Source organism: Durio zibethinus, chromosome 3, assembly GCF_047325235.1.
Source record: "Durio zibethinus cultivar Kanyao isolate XHJ-2024 chromosome 3, ASM4732523v1, whole genome shotgun sequence".
NCBI classification, from domain to species: domain Eukaryota; kingdom Viridiplantae; phylum Streptophyta; class Magnoliopsida; order Malvales; family Malvaceae; genus Durio; species Durio zibethinus.
Window position 1 is genome coordinate 35,961,534 of NC_143164.1, and position 22,152 is coordinate 35,983,685.

The following is a 22,152-nucleotide window of genomic DNA, read 5'->3' on the forward strand; positions in this document are numbered from 1 at the left end:
TTAAATATAAAAAAATACAAATTTTATAATTTTATTCAAATAATTTATATAATTACTTTAAAGATACAACATTTAACATGTTCGTAATTTAAATTTTTATCACTTCAGCTTCTTTTGTATAAAAAGTAAAGCAAAATATGTACGGCACTATACACAGAAGGTTTTGATATGGGTAAGGCTAAAGCAGTCCATCCCCTTTTACTTTCTAGCTTTGAAAGTAAGACCTGGTTTTCCCTTTTGCTCAAATGGACCCCAATGTTTGTGATATGGCTACAAAGTAAAGTATCTTGAAAAGAAGAAAATAAGAAGATAAATAAGTTATTTAATTTTTTAAATTAAAATAAAATATATCATATTTAATAATTTAATACATATAATTATGAGTTTTACATTTAAAATAATCTTAACAAACGATCATTAGTAATATTCAAATTTAAAAATTTTTTTATTAAAAAAAAATTTAATCAGTTTAAATTAATTACTTGTTAGCACAAAGGAAAGTATTTACCTCCCTGATTATGGCGATGAAAAGGGGATGGAGACGTCCCATCTTTGAGGGGCTACTGCCAATGCTAACGTCTCAACCGATATCGTTATTTGAGCAAGAATGATATTATCTCATGCACTAGTAGTTTTCACGTACTCATTACTCCATCCTACGGCTCATTACATCTCAAACAAAAATTCAATATTTTATCAATAAATTAATTAATAACTGTTACCATATTTTATCAACGAATTATATGGTTTTTGATGTCAAATAACTTATTTTATTAGTTAATCTACTCAAACTCCCAAATGATGAGCCAACCTGTAAATGATTGAACCAGTTAGGAATTAATAACATACATGTTTAGCAATATTGAAATGATTAATTTGTAAATTATTAGAGGTTGATCCGAACATGAAAGTGGGAAGCAGACAAAAAACTTTGGGAATCAATTTCTTCGAGTTTTATGTCCAAAAAGGGGTTGTTGGGTTGGCTTTATCAAGAAGTTAGGCTTTTGTTGTTTACACTTTCGCCAATCAAATCATCGCCTGGTTTGAAACATAATTCTTTTCTAAAACTCCATTAACTATATATATATATATAATTAGTATGATGAACTTTGAATGACCCGTGAACAAACAATTTGTTATTGATTTCTGGTAAAGCTCATCATCAGCTGTTATCTGATTTCAAAGGCTATTCCATCATGCTTATCTATGGTACCCTGGAATTATTGTTTGTTTCTAGCCCTTGAAATCTGGTTAACTCGGTGGCACAGTTACATCTGTTAGGGGTTGGGTTATTAGGTTTGATATGATTTGGATTGAGATTGATTGAAATACCTCTAGGTGCAACCAAACCCTCCTCTCATTAGACTATAGATTAAAAGGGAAAAAGAACAATAATTAACCCAATGAAAATACCATAAAGATCAAGGCATTTAGCTAATAATTGATCAAAATCAACTTCCTAGTTAGTACAAAACCTGTTCACTGTTAAGCTTTGTTCTAATCTTGAATACTTAACTTGATCTGAGTTATAAGCTTAGTCTTGTCCAAAAAAAAAAAAAGAAGAGTTTAATTATTTTAGGTCATGTTTGATGTATAAGATAATTAATAAAATAATATGATAATTATTTTATATTATATTTTATTTATATCTAAAGAAAGGCATATGATCATAAGAAGAATTATCATTTTTTTATATTAGATTATTTAATCCTTTCATAGTGAAGATGATTATTTTTAATTTATGAGATTGAACTTATATATTCTATTATGTTTTGAAAATTTACATAAATAATTTAAATTATATAAACTTTGAGTAATTTTGACAAATAAATAAATTATCGTATTATAATTTATGCACACGTCAAATATAATATATTATAATATTATTTAATTTAATCTTATTTATAATATTATCTTATTTTATCTCATTATAATCTTATATGTCAAATATGACGTTAATAGATAATGTTTATTATTGATTAGGTCAATTTGAAAAGACTATAATAGAGCTATAGATTATATAATGCTTTCAAGTGAAGCAAATGAAGAATTTTAGCATTTTCTAAATGATTGGGTTATATGAACATTGTAGCAAAATATCATCTCATTTGTGTTTGTTAAGTAAAAGGTGAATAAGAATTATGGATATTATTAACTTGCATTGATAGAATTCTAAACTAAAATAAATGAAGAAAAAGAAATTAATGTCCCATTCTTTTTACATTGTGTTCTTCAATGTGAAAAGTTAAGTAAGAGGTTGGAGTCAGTTTTATTCATATTGAGATTGAAATATATATTATCCCTATCTCATAACAATTTTGGATTTTTCCAAAGATAATAAAAACTATATATAATTTTTTATAAAATAAGCCTTTTTATATAATAGGCCACGGCTTTGGATACAAGAAAAAATCGTAAGTGTTGAAATTTGAATCTTATATTACTTAAATGTCACATTTTAAAAATTATCATATGAATTAACTGAATTAAATAATAAATTAAGTCTTATTTTTTTTCTTGCTTTTTATGATTAACTTTTTGTATTTTCCTTCAAAACTCAAATGTGGTGGGCTTTTTCATAATTGGTCATATTTTATATTCTTATTTTAAATTTTGATTGCTCTTAACTATTTTGAAGAGCTGGTAAGATTTTTTTTTTTATTTACATTTAGGTTTTCTTTAATACTCATATGAATTTGTATTAGTTATTTGAATATTGTCTTTGTTAGTCAGACTAACTTTATAATTTTATATGATTATAAAGTTAGTTTGGACTAATTTTGTTAGTCTGAATTTAAATATGATTTGTTTTTAATTTCCAAAGAAAAATGACCTCAAAAGGAAAAGCATTTGATTTTTTTTCAACTTTACCTCAAGTGCATGACCATTAAATATACAAGAAAATTATGTGATAAGCCTATGTTGCACTTAATGAAATAAAACAAAGGGCAGAGCAATTAAATTTCTAATCTAATGGCATTGCAGGAGGAAACTTTAAGTTTCATATAATTTGACTTAGTATTTTTAAGAAAATTTATTTAATAGATTGATAGTAAAATTTTTTATTTTCGATTAAAATGATGACACATATCTTTCAATAAATATTTAAAAAATAAAAAATTAATTTAAAAAAAGTAAAAAATGTGTGTATCAAATAAATTTTCGATAAAAATTGGTTACATGTTCAAAGTTTTAATATCTATTATTAATATAAATGATTTATGTAATTATAAAAAAATGATATTTAATAAATTTAAAATTTATTTTGTAGTTTGTAGGATACAACTTTATATATATTAAAAAAAATATGTATGAAGTAATTATTATTTATCTCATTTTTCTTTAATATTATATGCACAAGATTATACGTATATATACACCAATATAAAAAATATATATTTATAATTTTTTAGAATAAACGTTGGATCAATAATTGAGATGGATATAACAAAATTTATTGAGATCTAAACTTTTCACCATTAATTTAATATTATATATTTTCCTTTTAATATTCTTTACAAAAAACCGTTTTTTCCTTTCACCTATCTTAGAAAAGAAAAAAAAGAAAAATCGAAACGTTTAGGTTAAAAACTCAAAATCCTAAAGATCCGATGAGCAGAGTAAAGTAGAGGGCACAGCGCAAAAGAAAGGCCATAGTGGCAAAACTCGTAAATTAAGCCGAAACGGGTGGGTAATTTCCTAACCACACACACTTTAGTCAAGTTCTTCGTTGATCTCAGTCCACTTTATTCTCTATCCTTTTCTCTCCGACTCTTCACCTTTCATACGCTAAAGAAAAAAAAATAAAAGCAAATAAGCGGTAATTCTCCGCCAAATCCCTCTTCTCCAACGACAACCATTTTCCTTCCCTTTAATTTAGTCCCTCTACTCTCTCGCCAAAGACATTTCCACATTTTCGTTTTTATTATTTTCTTAATTTTTTTTTGAATTATTGGAATTGGTTGAGCGATTGTTCAGATCTGAGTGCAGTCGGACCGGATCTGGATCCAGATGGAGGAGGCATTGGAGCTGGCACGTGCCAAAGACACCAAGGAGCGAATGGCGGCGGTGGAACGGCTCTATCAACTCCTTGAAGGTTCTAGAAAGAGTCTCACTTCTTCGGAAGTCACTTCGCTTGTTGACTGCTGCTTGGATCTCCTCAAGGACAACAACTTCAGAGTCTCCCAGGGTGCTCTCCAGGCTCTTGCTTCTGCCGCCGTCCTCTCCGGTGATCACTTGAAGTTGCACTTCAACGCGCTCGTTCCCGCGGTTGTTGAACGGTTAGGTGACCCCAAACAACCCGTTAGAGACGCCGCCAGACGCCTATTGCTCACTCTCATGGAGGTAAAGTTATTATTTATTTCTTTTTATGTTATTGAATGTCTACCGCTCCTATAATTCCTTTTCCTTCTTAAAACTGCTGAAAGCACTCTATCTTTAAGATTTGTGTTAGCACTGATTTTAGTTGTGATTTTGAATGGAAACGATATGATGTGCAATTGGATTTAGGGTTTTACATAGATTTAGTGGAATTAAAGACATTGACAGTACCGTGTAGTTAAATAAATCTGACTGCTCTTAAGGTTTAGTAATGTGCCCAGAATCTAATTTGTTAGAAGGAGATTGTTCTTGGAAGGCTACTTTTAAGTACAACCCTTTTTGTTTCCATTTTCTTTATAATTTTATGGTTTTCTATTATTTGTAGCTTTGTTGTCCTTTAGGTGGTAAGTGTTTTTAGAGCAATATTTTGATAGATTTAACTGAGTTTTGTGTCTACGGGAGACTTTAGGTAATGTTTGGATAAATATTTATAAAGGAAAGGAAAGGAAAGGAAATAATATATGTACCCTTTGTTTGGATAATTAAAATTAATAAAGGAAAAGAAAGAAAAAGAATTCTAACACCCATTGTTTGGATAAAGAGTGAAAAAGAAAGGAAATGATTTATTATACTAATTTTTTCCAATTATAACCTTTCATTACTTGTGATTTTAGAGCATTCTTGGACTATGATATGCTTGCTATCTTGTATGGCCTCACAATTGCTGCTATATCAGTGGTTTTTAATCAAATGAAACAAAACGATGTTTTACAAACATGTATTGATGGATTTTTTGGCCATTGCCAAAATTTCAGCACACTGTAACTTTAGCGATGTATTCATATAAAAGCAATTAAATATAAAAAAATGCAATCACATAAAAACCATTACATCTCATAAACTCAAAAAATATCTATTCATATTCAATCATTCATCAAAATCAAATCACAAAAAAATTATAAACAATTTTTATATTGGAAGAGAATGTGAAACTTACTTGAAAAAAGAGATGACTTTGAAAAAAAATTACAGGAAGATTGTGATGTGGTTAGGTTTTTTTGACTAAGTTTTTAATATTAGTAAAAGGATGGATATAATAGTTTTTTTATAAAAATGAAAATTTTCAACTTTCCTTTCTTTAGCACTTCGCCCAAATTGGGGTATTAAAAAAGTGAGGATTAGAAGGGAAACCAAAGGTTATTGAGTTTTCACCTCTTTCCTTTCCTTTAAATTAAAAGTTTATTCAAATAAAGGAAGGGTTTTCTGTTTCCATTACTTTACTTTATTTCCCTTTCCTTTCCTTCTCTTCCCCTCAATCCAAACATAGTGTTAGTCAGTGTGTATTATAGAAGTTTAGTATTTCAGATTGTTCTGTTAATGGATATATAAAGTTTCTTAGCATTGGATGACTCAAGGGTTTCCTAATTGTTTTACTTAAAGTACTTCATCATTTATTGTTATTGCAATTTCTTGGAAAATGGAATCTTGATTCCTTCCTTATTCTATTTCTTTTTAAAGTTATCCAGTTTTGTAGAAGATTTTCCTGAAAAGTGGCACTCAAGAATGGTCACTAGTGAATGCTTTTGCGCAATTGAATAATTACCATCCTTAATTACCTTTGGATGGTTTTCATGTTTCTTTTTTTTGGATAAATATTTATTATCCAAGAAGCCGTAATTACTGCTACAAGCAACAAGTACAACAATTTCTCACTTTCTTTACAGCCATATATCTACCTAATTTCCTATTGTCTCACTTACTGTACAAAAATATCTCAACTTAATTTCCATCATTCTCTCAAACTTTGGTTTATTTGATCGTTATCTATATTGCTTATTCCTGCTAATCTTAACTTCACTACATCTCTTATCTGCTGCACTATCTACTCTTCTGCCATTACCTCAGAATTGTAGAGCCTCCTATGCCTTTCCGCCCAGATCATATATATGTAGGCTCCCCAAGCCAGTCTCAATAGTACAAAAACAAATGCCTTTCCTTTCAGCCATCGTATTGCCCACTGAAACTCCTCCCATCCTGTCACCTCCCTCTGCAAGTTATGAAGTTGTAGAATTTGTTTCCAAATTTCCTTTGAAAATGTGCTACTAAAGAAAATATGATTCCTGCTCTGCCTTTCCCATTTACAGAGCACACAGCCTTCATCCACAGATATCCCCCATGATAGCAGCCTATCCTTTGTAGGAAGTCTGTTAAGAGCAGCCACCCAAGCAACCGTAGCATGTTTAGGAATATGGAGTTTGCACCAGATGAGCCTATGCCAATCCACCTTCTGCTGTCTTTGTCTCAGTACCTCCCAGACACTGATTGTGGAGTAACTTGTGCCTATAGTGTTCCATGCAACTCCATCCCCTGTCTGCATTAAGAATCTGGGAGCCTCAATTTTAGCAGTTTCTTCGTGGCCCAGCTATTTATTGCTATGCTAGGAATCTCCCATAAACTACGTCCTTTGAGCACATAGCACTGTATCCATGCTATCCACAGTGATCTGGCTTGTGTCTAGGTTGACCAGTGTAGCCTAATGACACAAGCTTGATTCCAGACTTCTGTATCCTTAACTCCAAGTCTTCACTCAGACTTTGGCTTTCATGTTTCTTGGGGGACCAGTCATTCCATTTTTATTGCCTGCTGGGTTAGGTTTTTTTAATGACTTTTGTTTCCGTAAGAAAATTGAACTAGATTATTATTATTGCTATTATATTTTGTAATAAATATGAGTGTGTGTGCCTTGCTGAGTTTCTGAAACCCTTTACTATTTTAGGCTAAGTGGTTAAGAGTTAGTTTGACTTGTAAAATGTACTTATTATTTTGTGTTTTAGGTTTCTTCTCCAACAATTATTGTTGAAAGGGCTGGCTCTTATGCCTGGATGCATAGAAATTGGAGGGTTCGGGAGGAATTTGCTCGGACCGTCACAACGGCAATCAGTCTTTTCGCATCTACTGAACTTCCTCTTCAACGGGCTATCCTTCCACCTGTATGCTCATTAACATTTCCAGAATGGTTTTTTTGTTGTCTCATCATTAATTGTGACAGAGATAAGTTGACATTTATAAATTTCTTTATTTGTCAGATTTTGCAGATGTTGAGTGACTCAAATCCTGGTGTTCGTGAAGGAGCTATATTGTGCATTGAGGTTAGTGGAACTTCTTTCTCTAGTGTTATTGTTAGAAGAGTTTATCAACTTTTGAACTTGTGTAGGAAGAATTTGATAATCTTTACTTAAAATCAAATCTGATCTGTTGTCTTCTTGTTCTTGTTTTGGTTGTAATCAAATTTCTGACCATGTTTTCAAGGAACTTTCACTTTTACCTGAATATTCAGCTAATAGACTGATAGTTGGGCTTACTGCAGAGGCAAATCTTCTGCTTTCTCCTTGCAATAAACCTTTTACATGCCCTTAAGTGGACAGAGAAAATGAATAGGCACAAACATCAGGGATCTGAACCTTTTTATTACCCATGAAAACATAAAAAACTTAAGTTGGTCAAGACTCTTTTTTGTAGGAAAAAGAAAACTAGCAATAAGTTGCTTGACACCTTGCTTTGGCCTAGGACTAATATGTCTAAAACATATTGTAAAATGTCATTTGGTGTCAGTAGCCATTGCCCACAATATTCCGAGCTTTGTGGTAGATATTTTTAACATTTAAACAAAGAAAAATACTTGTGACAAGTTTTGGATCTCCACTTTTTTTTTTTTTGAAGTTCCGCCATAACTATCCTGTTCATGAATTCAGCAAGCTTTGGTATTGGATGTTATGTGTTGTCTGTTCCTTGGGTTAGTATTCACGTGAATTGTTTATGACAATGTCGTGCTTCTTTTGATGAATGTAGGACCTTAATAGTTTTGATCTCTTGTGGAAGAGCCCTTCAAAAATTATTCATTGGGTTGACTTTCTTTTTCTTCTTTGGTATTTATGCTTTGGATGGTTTGATGAGTGTTGCAGTAACTCAAAGAGTAATTCTTTGCTAATAGGTCGACTTCTGCCATTCTTCTTGTTGAGAAATTGCTCTTAGAAATTTCTGGGGTCATACATTAAGGTTTGTCATATCTGGTGACAGAATTCTGATCAAATCATTTCTTTTCCAGGAAATGTATACGCAGGCTGGAACTCAATTTCGTGATGAACTTCATCGCCATCAGCTGCCTGCTTCTATGGTGAATATTTAATTTTAAAATAATATATTTCATCCCCTAGCTTCGTATTGAATATCTTTTGTATTTGCAGATGAATAATATTCTCTTTTTTTTTTTTCCTGACTTTGCATTGAGAGTTAATTTTCTCCTCCCTTATTATTCCTTTTAAGTCTACTTTTAATGTAGTATTGTAAATGATAACTTTTAGATAATTTAATGTTGATCACATTTTCTTCTAGAAGAAAGGTATTGTTGTTATTTCTCTGTTATTTTTACAGCAGAGTGTATAACTGCAGGTGAGAGATATTAATGCTAGACTAGAGAAAATTGAGCCACAAGTTAGATCTTCAGATGGAACTTTGGGTGGTTTTGCTGCTGGAGAAATAAAACCTGCAATCCTTAAGCCCAAGAAAAGCAGTCCAAGAGCCAAGAGTTCTTCAAGGGAGACATCTCTCTTTGGAGGTTTGGATCTGTATATATCAAACAAATTTTTTAATTAGGAATTTAGGATGGTTTTCATGATATGCTGACCTTTGCATAAACGAACTTCTTCAAATATTGGCTACTTTTCTTTTGACGTTGATGGTTAAAAGAAGTTGATGTTTTCTATATTATATATTTCTCAAAAATGGTGTCTGCTTTTATATTATGGTTCAAAGACTTAAATGTTACCGAAGTGATTATTATTTTATCTTCTTTCAGGTGAAAGTGATATCACAGAAAAACCTATAGATCCAATTAAAGTTTACTCAGATAAGGAGCTGATAAGGGAATTTGAGAAAATTGCTTCTACTCTTGTGCCAGAAAAAGATTGGTCCATACGCATTGCTGCCATGCAGAGAGTTGAAGGCCTTGTTTCTGGAGGTTTTTATTCCCTCTCTCATCAACCTCCCACCGACTTGCTTTGGCACATGTGTCTATGCTGTCAAAGAATTATAGAGTTACTATTGTTAGCTGAACGGTTATGAAATGATTCTGCCTTTTGTGTTGAAAGAAAATTCTTAGTTTTGAAGAACTGGCCAATGCAAACTGAGCTATATATATAAATTCTTAGGCAGATAATGGGATGTCAAAACCCAGGCATTCAAATTCTTGGGGTTATTGCTGTTGTTTAACCTATTCCCCCTTGTTTTGACTTCTCCAAAGTTGTCCTGTTATTTACCCCTTGTTTTCTATAAGGAATTCATTTATATATGGCATATTCCTCCTCTATGGTTTGAGTTGAGAGCTGGGGGTTTTAAAAATTAAGACTAATGTGAATATATACACAGGTGCTGCTGATTATCCATGTTTCAGGGGACTCTTGAAGCAGCTTGTTGGCCCACTAAGTACACAATTATCAGATAGAAGGTCAAGCATTGTGAAACAGGTGTGTACAATTTTTATTGTGTCTCCTGGTACTGGTTTTTTCTTTTTACACTTTGTTTTTACTATTTTAGGAGATTTCTTCCTTATGTTTATACTTTATTTATGGGTTCTGAATGAAGAGTGCTTCTTCTAGCATGAGAGTAAGGTTTTCTTTATCTTGAATTTTTGTGCCAAATACTTTTTTATATCATTTTTCTAAATATTTCCTTTTATGTTGAGTTTACTGCTGAAATTTGTTTAGAATGGTTTAGTGAATTTAAATTTTCAATTACTGAAATTTTCATTCATTTTTTTTTTTTTTTTTTTGAGTTTGCCAAGTATTGTTATTTGTTTAGAACACATTCATATATTAAAAAATACTTAAGGTTCATAATAGGAAACATGTCATGGACCCATCATCATACCTGTCCTTTCCATATTGACTCTCTTGAAGCCTCCAAGAAGGGTGTTTTAGGCTAGTACACCTGGGAGGGGATGATATAAGCTGAAAAATTCGACTTGAGTAGTGGTCACAATTACAGGGTTTATATAATAGTAAAGACTATATAGATTGCAATTGTTGTTGCTTTATTTTAGTTGCTAGAATTCTTATATGCCTCTTGCTTTGTAGATACAATTCTATTATTTTTACCATGAAGCTTGTGTGTCTCTTCTTTCTCTTATGGTGGTTTTAACATTCTTTCACTTGAGTAGAGACCTAGCCACACTGGTGAGATTCCAAGTTTGTGCATAGCGTTTTAACTTCTTGTCTCTAACACTTTTCTATCTTTAAGTGCTTTTACTTTTCTATCTTTAAGTGGTGGTTGGGTTGAAGACACTTGTTTACTTTTCTATCTTTAAGTGTTTTTCTGGCTTTGTACGTATAGCTGTTCCTTAGTTTGTTTCCTTTTTTTCAGGCTTGCCATTTATTGTCCTTTTTATCAAAGGAGCTCTTGGGAGATTTTGAGGCATGTGCTGAGATGTTCATCCTGGTAAGTTCAACTTTGTTGTGTAGTGTAACAACATTCGTATTCTCATATGCACTTGTTAATTTCATATTATGATCAGGTCCTTTTCAAGTTGGTTGTGATTACTGTGCTTGTAATAGCAGAGTCTGCAGATAACTGCATAAAAACGGTAATATTTTCCTTTATGTCCCCTTCCCTTTTTTTCCTCTAGTTTTTGATTTCTCTGTTTTTGATATTTATCTTTTATAATTTGCAGATGTTGCGTAACTGCAAAGTGTCCCGTGTGCTTCCTCGCATAGCTGATTGTGCAAAGAATGACCGTAGTGCTGTACTCCGTGCCAGGTATTCCTATGTTTCTGCTATTTAATGATGAAGTCTTTTATTTGTTATTTATCTTCTCCCTTTTATTCTCCTTACTGCAGATGTTGTGAATATGCATTGTTGATACTTGAACATTGGCCAGATGCCCCAGAAATACAACGATCAGCTGATTTATATGAGGATCTGATTAGGTGTTGCGTTGCCGATGCAATGAGTGAGGTATCTATGTTGGCAATTACTTCTATTATTTGATGTTTGGTGTACATGGTCATGCATTCAACCCTTCATGTGAAGGTCTGAGTTGATCATTTTGGTAGGTTCCTCTCGTGGAAACATGATTGGTTCATGGCTTATGCTTCACTTGACATCTTTTAATGAACTTTTATATATTTTTTTCATAAATAGGTGATTTGAAAAGATGACCTTCTGTGGCAACGCCAAGTCCTAAAACTTAGGGTGTGTTTGATAAATCATTGAGAATTAAAATTTTCTGTGGTTTTCTTTTTTCAATGAGTTTGATAAATCATCTTTAGAAACCTCTTAATGGAAGATATTCAATGAAAAAGTGTTGAAAATGAAGTAGCTTTTAGTTACTTAATGTATTAAGTCACTTTTGTTTAAGGAAAAAATTAGTTAATTACATTAATATTATATTATTTCATTTTAACTATTTATTCTTTTTAACTTTTACGAATTGAAAATAATTATAAAATTGTATCTCTCGTCTATAAAAGATTAAAAAAAATTTACTTAACATTTAATTTTTTAGTAGCTTACCAAACTACTTTTATATCATAAATTCAGTACTTAAAATATTTCAGAACTAAAAATTTAGTGGGTAATTTTTCACTGTTGAATTTGTTCACTTTATCAAACAGCATCTTAATGTTATTTGCCTTTTTCTTATACCTGTTTGAGCCCATGATTACTAGTGAATTGAAAACTTAACAGGTACGATCAACTGCTAGAATGTGCTACAGAATGTTCACCAAAACTTGGCCAGACCGTTCTCGTCGATTGTTCTTGTCTTTTGATCCTGTCATTCAAAGGGTATATAGCTTCACTATATGATATATATTTTGGAATAATTCCATTTGTAGGTTGTGGTCTCAAGTCTTGCTTTTTGCACAGATAATTAATGAAGAAGATGGAGGGATGCATAGGCGACATGCTTCTCCTTCTGTTCGTGAAAGAAATGTGCAGATGTCATATACCTCTCAAACTTCCACTACTTCAAGTCTACCTGGATATGGAACGTCTGCAATAGTTGCAATGGACAGAACTTCAAGTTTATCCGCTGGAATGTCTGTCCCTTCTGGGTTGAATCTATCCCAAATGAAGCCCCTCGGTAAAGGTGCTGAACGTACTCTAGAGAGTATGTTGCATGCAAGCAAACAGAAAGTCAGTGCCATTGAAAGTATGCTTAGAGGCCTTGACTTATCTGAAAAACAGAGGTCAACAAGTTTGGATCTAGGTATTGAATGGATTTCTATGTTTTTCGTAATTTAAACTTGAAAGTTTCATACATGAGGTCATTCATTTATGCAGTGATAATTGCCTGAAATGATCTGAAATTCGATTCAATTGTGAGCGGCTAAATTTCTCTTTTATTGCCCACTAGTGCAGGAGTTGACCCTCCATCAGCTCGTGATCCACCATTCCCTGCTGCTGTTCCAGCTTCTAATAGTCTCACGAGCTCTTTAGGCATAGAATCAACTACCTCTAGCATCGGTAAAGGTAGTAACCGCAATGGTGGTCTGATTATGTCTGACATCATTACTCAAATTCAAGCTTCCAAAGATTCAGGCAAGTTATCATATAGAAGTAGTGTGGCAACAGAGTCTATGCCAACTTTCTCATCATACTCTGCCAAGAGGGCATTTGAAAGACAAGAACGAGGTTCACTTGAAGAGAACAGTGATATTAGGGAGGCCAGGCGGTTTATAAATCCACGTATTGACAGGCAATATTTGGACACACCTTATAGAGATTTAAACTCTAGGGATTCACAGAGCAATTATATACCAAACTTCCAGAGGCCACTTTCGAGAAAGCATGTAGCTGGGCGGATTTCTGCTGGAAGGAGAGAGAGTTTTGATGATAGCCAGCTGTCACTTGGAGAGATGTCTAATTATGTTGAAGGTCCAGCTTCTCTAAGTGATGCCCTAAGTGAGGGCCTCAGTCCCAGTTCTGATTGGTGTGCCAGGGTTGCTGCTTTTACTTATCTCCGGTCTTTGTTGCAGCAGGGCCCTAAGGGTATTCAGGAAGTGGTTCAAAATTTCGAGAAGGTAATGAAACTGTTTTTCCAGCACTTGGATGACCCCCACCATAAAGTTGCACAAGCTGCCCTTTCAACACTTGCAGATATTATCACATCATGCCGAAAGCACTTTGAGACTTACATGGAAAGGATCTTACCCCATGTTTTCTCCCGATTAATTGATCCAAAGGAGTTGGTTAGGCAACCTTGCTCAACAACTTTGGAAATTGTTAGCAAAACTTATAGTATAGATTCTCTCTTACCTGCTTTGCTTCGTTCACTAGATGAACAGCGGTCACCAAAGGCAAAACTGGCTGTTATTGAGTTCGCTATTGGTTCCTTCAACAAGCATGCTATGAATACCGAAGGTTCTAGTAATATTGGCATCCTGAAGTTATGGCTGGCTAAATTGACGCCTTTGGTCCATGATAAAAATACGAAGCTTAAGGATGCAGCTGTTACTTGCATTATATCTGTTTACTCACATTTTGATCCGACTGCTGTTCTAAATTTTATTCTTAGTTTATCAGTTGAAGAACAAAATTCCTTGAGACGAGCACTGAAACAGTACACTCCTCGTATTGAGGTGGATCTAATAAACTATTTGCAGAACAAGAAAGAGAGACAGCATTTGAAGTCATCCTATGATCCATCTGATGTTGTTGGAACATCGTCTGAAGAAGGATATATTGGTGTGTCTAAGAAGAGTCTTTTACTTGGAAAATATTCTGCTGGTTCCATGGATAGTGAAGGTGGTAGGAAGTGGGGTTCCACCCAGGAATCAACCCTGATAACTGGCAGTATTGGCCAGGCAACATCTGATGAAACTCAGGAGAACTTATTTCAGAACTTTGAAACCAGTTTAAATGCAGATGGTCTTCCTTCCAAAACCAAAGAATTGTCTTATATGGTTAATTCTATTGGTAAGAACTTGGGATCTCGAACTGGCGAGGTAGAGAACTTGGAAAATAGTGTTAACTTGGAAGGTCTATCTACTCCACATCTGGAAATTAATGGTCTGAGTAGATCTGGCTCTTTGGAGGCCATTGAAGGGAATAATGAGACTTCATCAGAGTTGGATCTTAATCATCTTAAACATGCAGATGTAAAGATTAGCTCTGTGCCAGACACGGGGCCTAGCATTCCTCAAATTCTTCACCTGGTGAGTTTAGTATTATCCTTGTTATTTATGGTCATGATAATTGTTTTATCAATTGAGTTTATTTGGAGAAAATAGATTGTTGGACTTCTCATAGTGCATATGGTGTTTCAAGAAGTTCGTATTTGATAAATAGGCTTTCTTTTGTGTTTCCTAGATCTGCAATGGGAATGATGAGAGCCCTATTGCAAGTAAGCACATTGCACTTCAGCAATTAATTGAAATTTCTGTGGCTAATGATCTCTCCATCTGGACCAAGGTATATTAGTTTCTGTATAAGTTTTATATAAGTTAGATTTTAATTTGATTTCTTCTGTTGAAAGTTTCTTAACCTTGCGTTGCTGTTAAGAAAGAATATACCCTCTACCCTCTGTCAAATATTGTTATGCTATATTTGATTCACATGTTGTAATATTTATTGTATTTATGCAGTACTTCAATCAGATTTTGACAGCTGTACTTGAAGTTTTAGATGATTCTGATTCCTCAATCCGAGAACTTGCCCTGTCATTGATACTGGAAATGCTAAAAAACCAGGTTTGCTCATATTCTCAGTATATAATTATTTTGAGATATTGTCTGAGTTTTCCTTCTCTCTAACATGCAAGTGTGCATGGTTCTTCCTTTTTTTTTGGCTTGTCATGCTTCCAGAAAGATGCTATGGAAGATTCCGTTGAAATAGTAATTGAGAAGCTGCTTCATGTAATGAAGGATATTGTTCCAAAAGTAATTTACTTTCCTTAAACTTGTCCTCTGAGAACATTCTTGTTCCTATATCCATCTCAATTTGTCTGCTCCTTGTTTAGGTTTCAAATGAAGCTGAGCACTGCTTGAACACTGTGTTGTCTCAGTATGATCCTTTCAGATGTTTAAGTGTACGTGGTTCTCTCTTGAATGTCTAACTTGTTTTCCCTACTCCAAATGAGGAGAAAGAGTGTTGTTGCGTTTTACCCTTTGGTTTCGGGTTATTATAAGTACTGACATTGTTAAATGACTGGGGCTGCAGGTTATTGTACCTTTATTGGTTACTGAAGATGAGAAGACTCTAGTTATTTGTATAAACTGTTTAACAAGGGTATTTATTCTGAATCTTAATTGGAGTTAAATTTGTTAAATTAATCCCCCCCCCCCCCCCCCCCCCACATACACACTATAGTTTCTGTCTGAGATTCTACATTCAAGGACATATGCATGTAGATTTAGTGTTTTCAGTGGTCGTATGGTACTCTGTGCATAAGAACTCTGTCTACCTTGTATGCATGCTCTAAACTGTTAATTATAGTTTACATTGAGGGCATGCATAGTGGGTCCAAAACAATTCTGTGGAACATGGGAAAGAGTCACTGGACTCTAAAGACGAGTATGGCATGGTAAAAGAAAGTAAGTTAAAGGTGCTATGGTTTATCTTAAGCTGTGTTGCTTGAACTTATGTGTGAATGTCATATATGAGAGGGGAAAGAGAGGGGGGTATGGAGGTAAAAGAGACATCTATTTGATTAAGATTAAAGGATGATTGTCTTGTCCAATGGTAATTTTATTATTGTGACCATTGTTTTCCTGTTTATTAGACTAAGGGCTGTGCATGATTGAACAGAGATAGATCTTTATGTACATGTACTTCTTCATTATTTGTTTATTAATCAGGTTAAATGTCCAGCATTTGCTCAGAAATGTTACATGCTTGTATAAAGTTAATTGTATTCTTGGGAGTTGTCATTGCTTTCCTGTCTATTTGGATTAGACTTTTGTTTGGTTTCTTTTGACGGTTTCACTGTTCCTACAAAGAATTGTGCTTTCTAATGTTAAGCTTTGACCATATATTTCTAAGCTCTTTGCCTTTCTTTTCAGCTTGTGGGCCGGCTATCACAGGAGGAACTAATGGCTCAATTGCCCTCATTTTTGCCTGCCCTTTTTGAAGCTTTTGGAAACCAGAGTGCAGATGTTAGAAAGGTAAAACTTATGTTTTTGCATATTTATCTTTCTTGCTTTGAAAATTTGTCATTATACAGTAATGCCTCAAGTTTAGTTTTTATTGGTTGGAGAAAGTAGAAAGAAAGGGTTGGTTGGAGAAAGTAGAAAGAAAGGGATTAAGGGTGGATGGGCTGGGGAAGGGGCAGTTGAGAGAAAGGAGAGAATCTTATCAGCTGTCATCCGGTGGAAGAAAATAATTACTTGTCTTTGTATTACCATTTGTGTTATCTAGCTAGTTGATCTATTATAAGTGATATGGTTGCTGCCTGAGATGTTGCCTTCAAAAAACCTGCAACAAAGATTGAATTTTCTCAGAAAAGACACATCTTTGACAATCAACATGTAGGATGTTTTATGTGTTGATATTTGGGAATACTTAGGGCACTTTTGGGTTCTGGCTCCAGCTGATTGCTGTTTTGCTCAGCTTGGCTCAGTTTTACACAAATTCCAGTACTCTATTTTTATGCTGAGTCATGATTCCCATCCTTGGTATCAGAATAATGTTTTCTTTAATTTTCTATTTGTGGTCCAATAAATACATAAAATTTAAAATGGTTTCTTTAAGATTCATTTTCAACACTGCAAATGTGCTTGGAGAATTATTCTCTAAAGCACATACCCTAGATGTCTTGCCAATGATGTAGTTTTGTTAGCTTTGTCTGAGAAAGGAGGAATGTGCAGTAAATTGCAAATTAATGTTCGACTTCTGGATAATGGTTTATGACATTACATGTGGAAACACTATGTTTCAATGAATTGCATCACAAGTTGGCTCCACCTTATACTATACATAAGATTGAAGGGGTGTCAACCCCTCACCGCTTGCCTTAGAGGCCTGAGTCCCCTCGGCTCCTATTCCATGTTATTGTAGTGTGGCCGGTGCTTGATCTCCATGACTCAAACCAAATCCAATCTCAAAATTCACTTTAGAACTCAAATGAAAGAGCAGGGATCTTGCCCCGAGGTAGAATATATGAATCAGAAAAATATTTGTGTTTCTGTTTGCAAAATCAATATCTTTAGTCGATGATTGTCTTTGTATTTTCACATGTTTTAAATTCTTCTTAGTATATTGTCTTTTTTATTTGCTCTCTTCAAATCTTTACGAGTTCTGATGTCTCATTATGCATTATTGTTGATGGTACAGACTGTCGTTTTCTGTTTGGTGGATATTTATATAATGCTTGGGAAAGCATTTTTGCCACACTTGGAGGGGCTCAACAGCACACAGTTGCGGTTGGTTACAATTTATGCAAACCGGATCTCACAGGCGAGGACTGGCACCCCAATAGATGCTAACCATGATTAGATGGTTCATTTGGACGGGGAGGTCTATTTATTCATTGTTGTGTAGTTTGTATATTGTGTGAATACACTTCGAAGGTGATTTTGTTTTCTTTTTTAAATTTGTTTTAGTTCTCTCTCCTTTGGTTTGCTGGGTTTGGAGGAAGAGTGCTTTTGGTTGAGAATCAAATAGGGAATTGCACTGTTGCACCCACGTTGTAATCACCATTTTCTTCCTAGTATTGTTATATTGATAAAGAAATATGGTTTTGGAGCTGTGCTATATTTTGTTATTTGAAGTTGAGCAAATCACACTGGACAAAAATAATTAAAAAAAAATAAAATTTGGTCAAATCACGTTTGTTACCAGTTCGGCATTCATAATCATATATTATCCTGTCATCATGCATCAGACTCTGAGCTCAGTATGATCTAGTTTTGATTTACGTACTAATCAAGCACAAGAATGAGATGGGTAAAGGTACAAACCTAGTGCGCGTATCATGTGAAAATTTGGTTAATCTTCCTTTACGTTGTTTACTAAATTTTTTTAACCGTTACCATTTACTATTAGCCATAAACGGGGATGATTGTTGTACTGAAACAATCATTAACAATGAATGATGGTGACAGGTTTTGTCGGATGGTGAGCAGGGATTTTTTCACGCTGAAGGAGTTGAAACCCAGGCTGTGGACAATGGAAGGGCATTGCCTCGGGCAAACTTCAATCTCATTCTCATTGTCATATATGCTTCTCCCTATCCAGAATGGCGTCGAGGTACGTATCAATTATATTGTTTGAAATTGATCCTGTTCCATCATCCCTTTTATCTTCGATGTTTTGATGGCAAAATGCTCGGCATCGCTGCTTACTCATGAAAGAGAGAGGCAGGCATTTCTGGCCGCTGGAGCTGATGAGTTCATTCACGAACCCCCCACTCCTGACATTCTTGTTCCTATCCTGAGGGAACTCGATGGGCAGTACGGACGATAGAAGACAGAATCCTGCAGATCAGAGGCCTTCGTCTAGTTGTTGGCTACCAAAAAAAATCTCAAACTTTGATGTTTTGGCTGTTGTCTACCGTTTTTTAATAGCTGTCGGCTGTCGCTATGGCAAAGTACTGTTAATGACACAAACAAGGTTGTCCTGTATTAACCTTCATTTTCCCTCACAAAATGCCTTCAGTACGAATTACTGTTTCTGTTTTCTATGCTTATCTTTATCTAATTGGAGATTTAGCATTTATTTAATGTTCATTTAGAGGTCCAATCATAAATAGCAATGATCTGGCCAAAAAAAAAAATGATAATAGGCTATACAATTTTAAAAAAAAAATCTAAATTTAATTAGTTTTCATAGACCATAAAAACAAAAAGGAAAAAAATGACCTTTGTTCAAATAGTTTTTTTTTTTTTTGATAAAATTTTCAAATAGATTAAGGCTCTATTTGGATTTCATTGTCAATTGATCATATTATTAATTGGATCTTAATCTCAATTCTAGTGAGTTCATTGAATATAATATTTTCATTGATATTTTTTTTAATTATAATTACAATAATAATAATAATAATTTTAATTTTATTAAAATTAATTTTATCGTTTATTCAAATAAAATTTAAATAATAATAAATTTTCCACCATTTATTTAGGATCTCTTGATCTCGTAAAGGACTAACCTCCCTCGTTTCACTAATTTCATTAATCAGAATTTCAAAGTATCCATTTGTTTTGAAAATATGATATTTCACATGAAAGCTATGAATTTTTCTTATAGTTTCATCTTTTTAATTGATAAACGACTTCAATTAGTACAACCAACAAGTAAATAAGAAGAAATATTTGAGTTTCAAGGACGGGAGCCAAAAAATCTAAATCATCAAAAATTTTTAATGCATTTAATGAAACATTGGATGTCTTACACAATTATGCGCCCTTTGATTGAAGCCAAAAATAGTAAAAGTTGCATTAAATTATGCATCTTTTTCCCCTGTCTATGACATTTTTTTTATGATGAAATTAAAAAGTAAAAGAATTTTTGGATTTAATTAAGAGATAATATTTAATACGTTTAAAGTTTAAAATTCAATATCTATAATTCATATTTTTATCATTGATTTCAATTTTTTTCGTAAAAAAAATAAAAAAAAAAGATTTTGTACATTTTCATTTATCCTTGAAATTAAATTAAAATACTGGGATATTTAATTTAATAATAAGTGTATTTATTTTAAATTATTAAATTAAAAGGATTGAGTTCAAATCTCGATTTTATTTCTCTCCTTTGAAACTCGAAAAAGTTTGGCTAATTAATGGAGTAATAAAAAACAATAAACAAGAAACAAAAGAGAAACTAATTAAGCAAGCTGTAGATTTGGTTCCATGCGAAGTTCATTTTTTATAAGATGCTATGATGCTTCTTTCACCATTATATCCCATGATATCTCCCAAATATGTGAAACCATCGAATTTTATAGATTTAGTGATTTTCAACACAATCCAACCGATACTGTTCCATCTTTATAACCAAGAATCCACCATGGGAAGAATATATATATGTATATATTAACTTAGGTCTAGGAGAGGGACAAGTCCTTTTTAATTTCTAGTGCTTGAGATGCAAACATATCTAAAAATGAACTCATCTTCTTGGCATATTTTTCTTCTGTGGAAGTTGACACTGGTTTTAAAAAATTCTTTTTGCTTTTACATTTGAGATTATCAAGGAATAAATTTCGATCATTGAAACTAAAAATTCAATATTTTATAAATATATAAACATAAAAAATTAAATTCTGAAACGAACATTTTTTCTACTTTTGTGAAAGAAAAAGAAGGTTGTAATTATTTTTGTTTTGGAATACTATTATTCTTTGATTTCTTGGACATGGTCAAAGTTTAATCTCAACCAGGACATTTCTTGTCTAATCAGTTACATTAATTATTCACTAATTCTTTGACCAAAGTAAATGCTTTTAGGTAGTGTCATTACATCCTTTGTCAATTTTTTTGTGCATCAAAATAAATCTGGTCTCTCTGCCTCATAAAAAAACAGAACATGTAGTCTAATATTGGCTCTTTATTAGGTTCATGGTCCGACAATTAGATTAATGAAACCCACAACTCACAGACAATTTGTTGATACTTAAGTTCTCAATCCCTGCAGCCTGGAGCAGAATTAACATGGCGCAGAGCAAAAAAGAGCAATCCGCCAAGATCACTGCACTTGTTGTGGACGATGATATGATCAACCGAACGATTCACCACAGGCTGTTGGACAATCTTGGCATAGAAAATGAAGTCGTCTGCGATGGGAAAGAAGCTGTTGATATCCATTGTGCTGGAAAAAGCTTCGACCTCATCCTAATGGACTTGGATATGCCTGTCATGAATGGCATTGAGGTAACAAAATGTTTGGCCTATAATTAATTATTAGTTCATATCATTGGCTTCTTTACAATATTATAACTGAAACATCAGTAACTCTGATTCAAAGCACTGCATGATTTGGAATGGCAGGCAACGAGGAGGCTTCGTGAAATGGGAATCCGTAGCCTGATTGCAGGCGTGTCGTCACGCTCAGTAGAACAAGAAGTAAGAGAATTCATGGAAGCTGGTCTGGATGACTACCAGGAGAAGCCCTTGACAATGCCTAAGCTTGTCTCTATTATCCGTAAGATCAACCCCAATGGTTAGGAACATTGTTACGACAACAAAGCGGTTGCCTTGACTAAAAAACCCAACCATCTCTCCGGTAGTCATCCATATCTTTTGTTGTACGATCACAAGAAGCTAACCCCATTCTTTACTACAATGGTTTCTATTATGGTTGCAACTAAGTTTTAGTTTTTATTTTCGCTGTTAAATTTCATTGCAAAAAGCACATTAGCCATTGTTTTTTCAACCAATCTTATTTATATAGAATCTAATGAATTTAAGAAAAATTACGAATTTGAACCGAGACAACAAAAAAAGAAATATACTCTCTTTATTACTTAAACCAACCATCCTTCGGTCCTTATGCATATGATTTGCCTTAGAGAATGTGGTGTTATTTTAGCTTGCTGGTAACAGATTGCTTTCTTTGGTGTATTGTCTATTATTTTGTGCAGAGCAATCATGCATGTTAGAACTTGGAGAAAACCTCCATTTGTAAACTTCCAATATAAAATTGATGAGGGAGGCCAGCCCACACGTGAAATTTTGTTGCATGTCGTTTGTTATTGAACAAAAATTTTTTTGTGGTGTAAAAAAAAATTAAGTAAAATTACTTATTTTTAAGAATACGGATAAGATAAATCATCAATCCAATTAAAATTTATGAATTCATTAAATTTTTACCTGTAAATTTTTTAAATTTACATATCAT

General features: G+C 33.3%; 2 protein-coding genes across 9 annotated transcripts; both read left to right on the forward strand.

Annotated features, from left to right (window-relative positions):
- Positions 1 to 3,581: 3,581 nt before the first annotated feature.
- Positions 3,582 to 18,992, forward strand: LOC111283348 (CLIP-associated protein-like). 8 transcript variants are annotated; one of them, XR_016341055.1, is made up of 23 exons: positions 3,582 to 3,687; positions 3,979 to 4,344; positions 7,155 to 7,310; positions 7,407 to 7,469; positions 8,426 to 8,494; positions 8,770 to 8,935; positions 9,176 to 9,337; positions 9,745 to 9,842; positions 10,738 to 10,812; positions 10,889 to 10,957; positions 11,045 to 11,130; positions 11,211 to 11,328; positions 12,061 to 12,159; positions 12,241 to 12,583; positions 12,736 to 14,531; positions 14,686 to 14,787; positions 14,961 to 15,065; positions 15,180 to 15,254; positions 15,335 to 15,403; positions 15,535 to 15,603; positions 16,377 to 16,478; positions 17,647 to 17,882; positions 18,417 to 18,992. XR_016341055.1 is itself a non-coding variant. In XM_089758692.1 (22 exons), the coding sequence occupies exons 2-22, from the start codon at positions 4,012 to 4,014 to the stop codon at positions 17,806 to 17,808; spliced, it is 4,317 nt and encodes a 1,438-aa protein (XP_089614818.1). In that variant the 5' UTR covers positions 3,582 to 3,687; positions 3,979 to 4,011; the 3' UTR covers positions 17,809 to 18,066. The 8 variants fall into 8 exon arrangements, 3 of the variants coding, with proteins under 3 accessions (XP_089614818.1, XP_089614819.1, XP_022727547.2); XR_002689363.2 differs by lacking the exon at positions 3,582 to 3,687 and having other exon boundaries at positions 3,778 to 4,344; positions 18,417 to 18,561; positions 18,666 to 18,992; XR_002689364.2 differs by lacking the exon at positions 3,582 to 3,687 and having other exon boundaries at positions 3,778 to 4,344; positions 18,417 to 18,561; positions 18,676 to 18,992.
- A 1,754-nt stretch (positions 18,993 to 20,746) lies between these two features.
- Positions 20,747 to 21,697, forward strand: LOC111284010 (two-component response regulator 24-like). Its single transcript, XM_022872734.2, has 2 exons — positions 20,747 to 21,185; positions 21,303 to 21,697. The coding sequence occupies exons 1-2, from the start codon at positions 20,967 to 20,969 to the stop codon at positions 21,477 to 21,479; spliced, it is 396 nt and encodes a 131-aa protein (XP_022728469.2). The 5' UTR covers positions 20,747 to 20,966; the 3' UTR covers positions 21,480 to 21,697.
- The last annotated feature ends 455 nt before the right edge of the window (positions 21,698 to 22,152 follow it).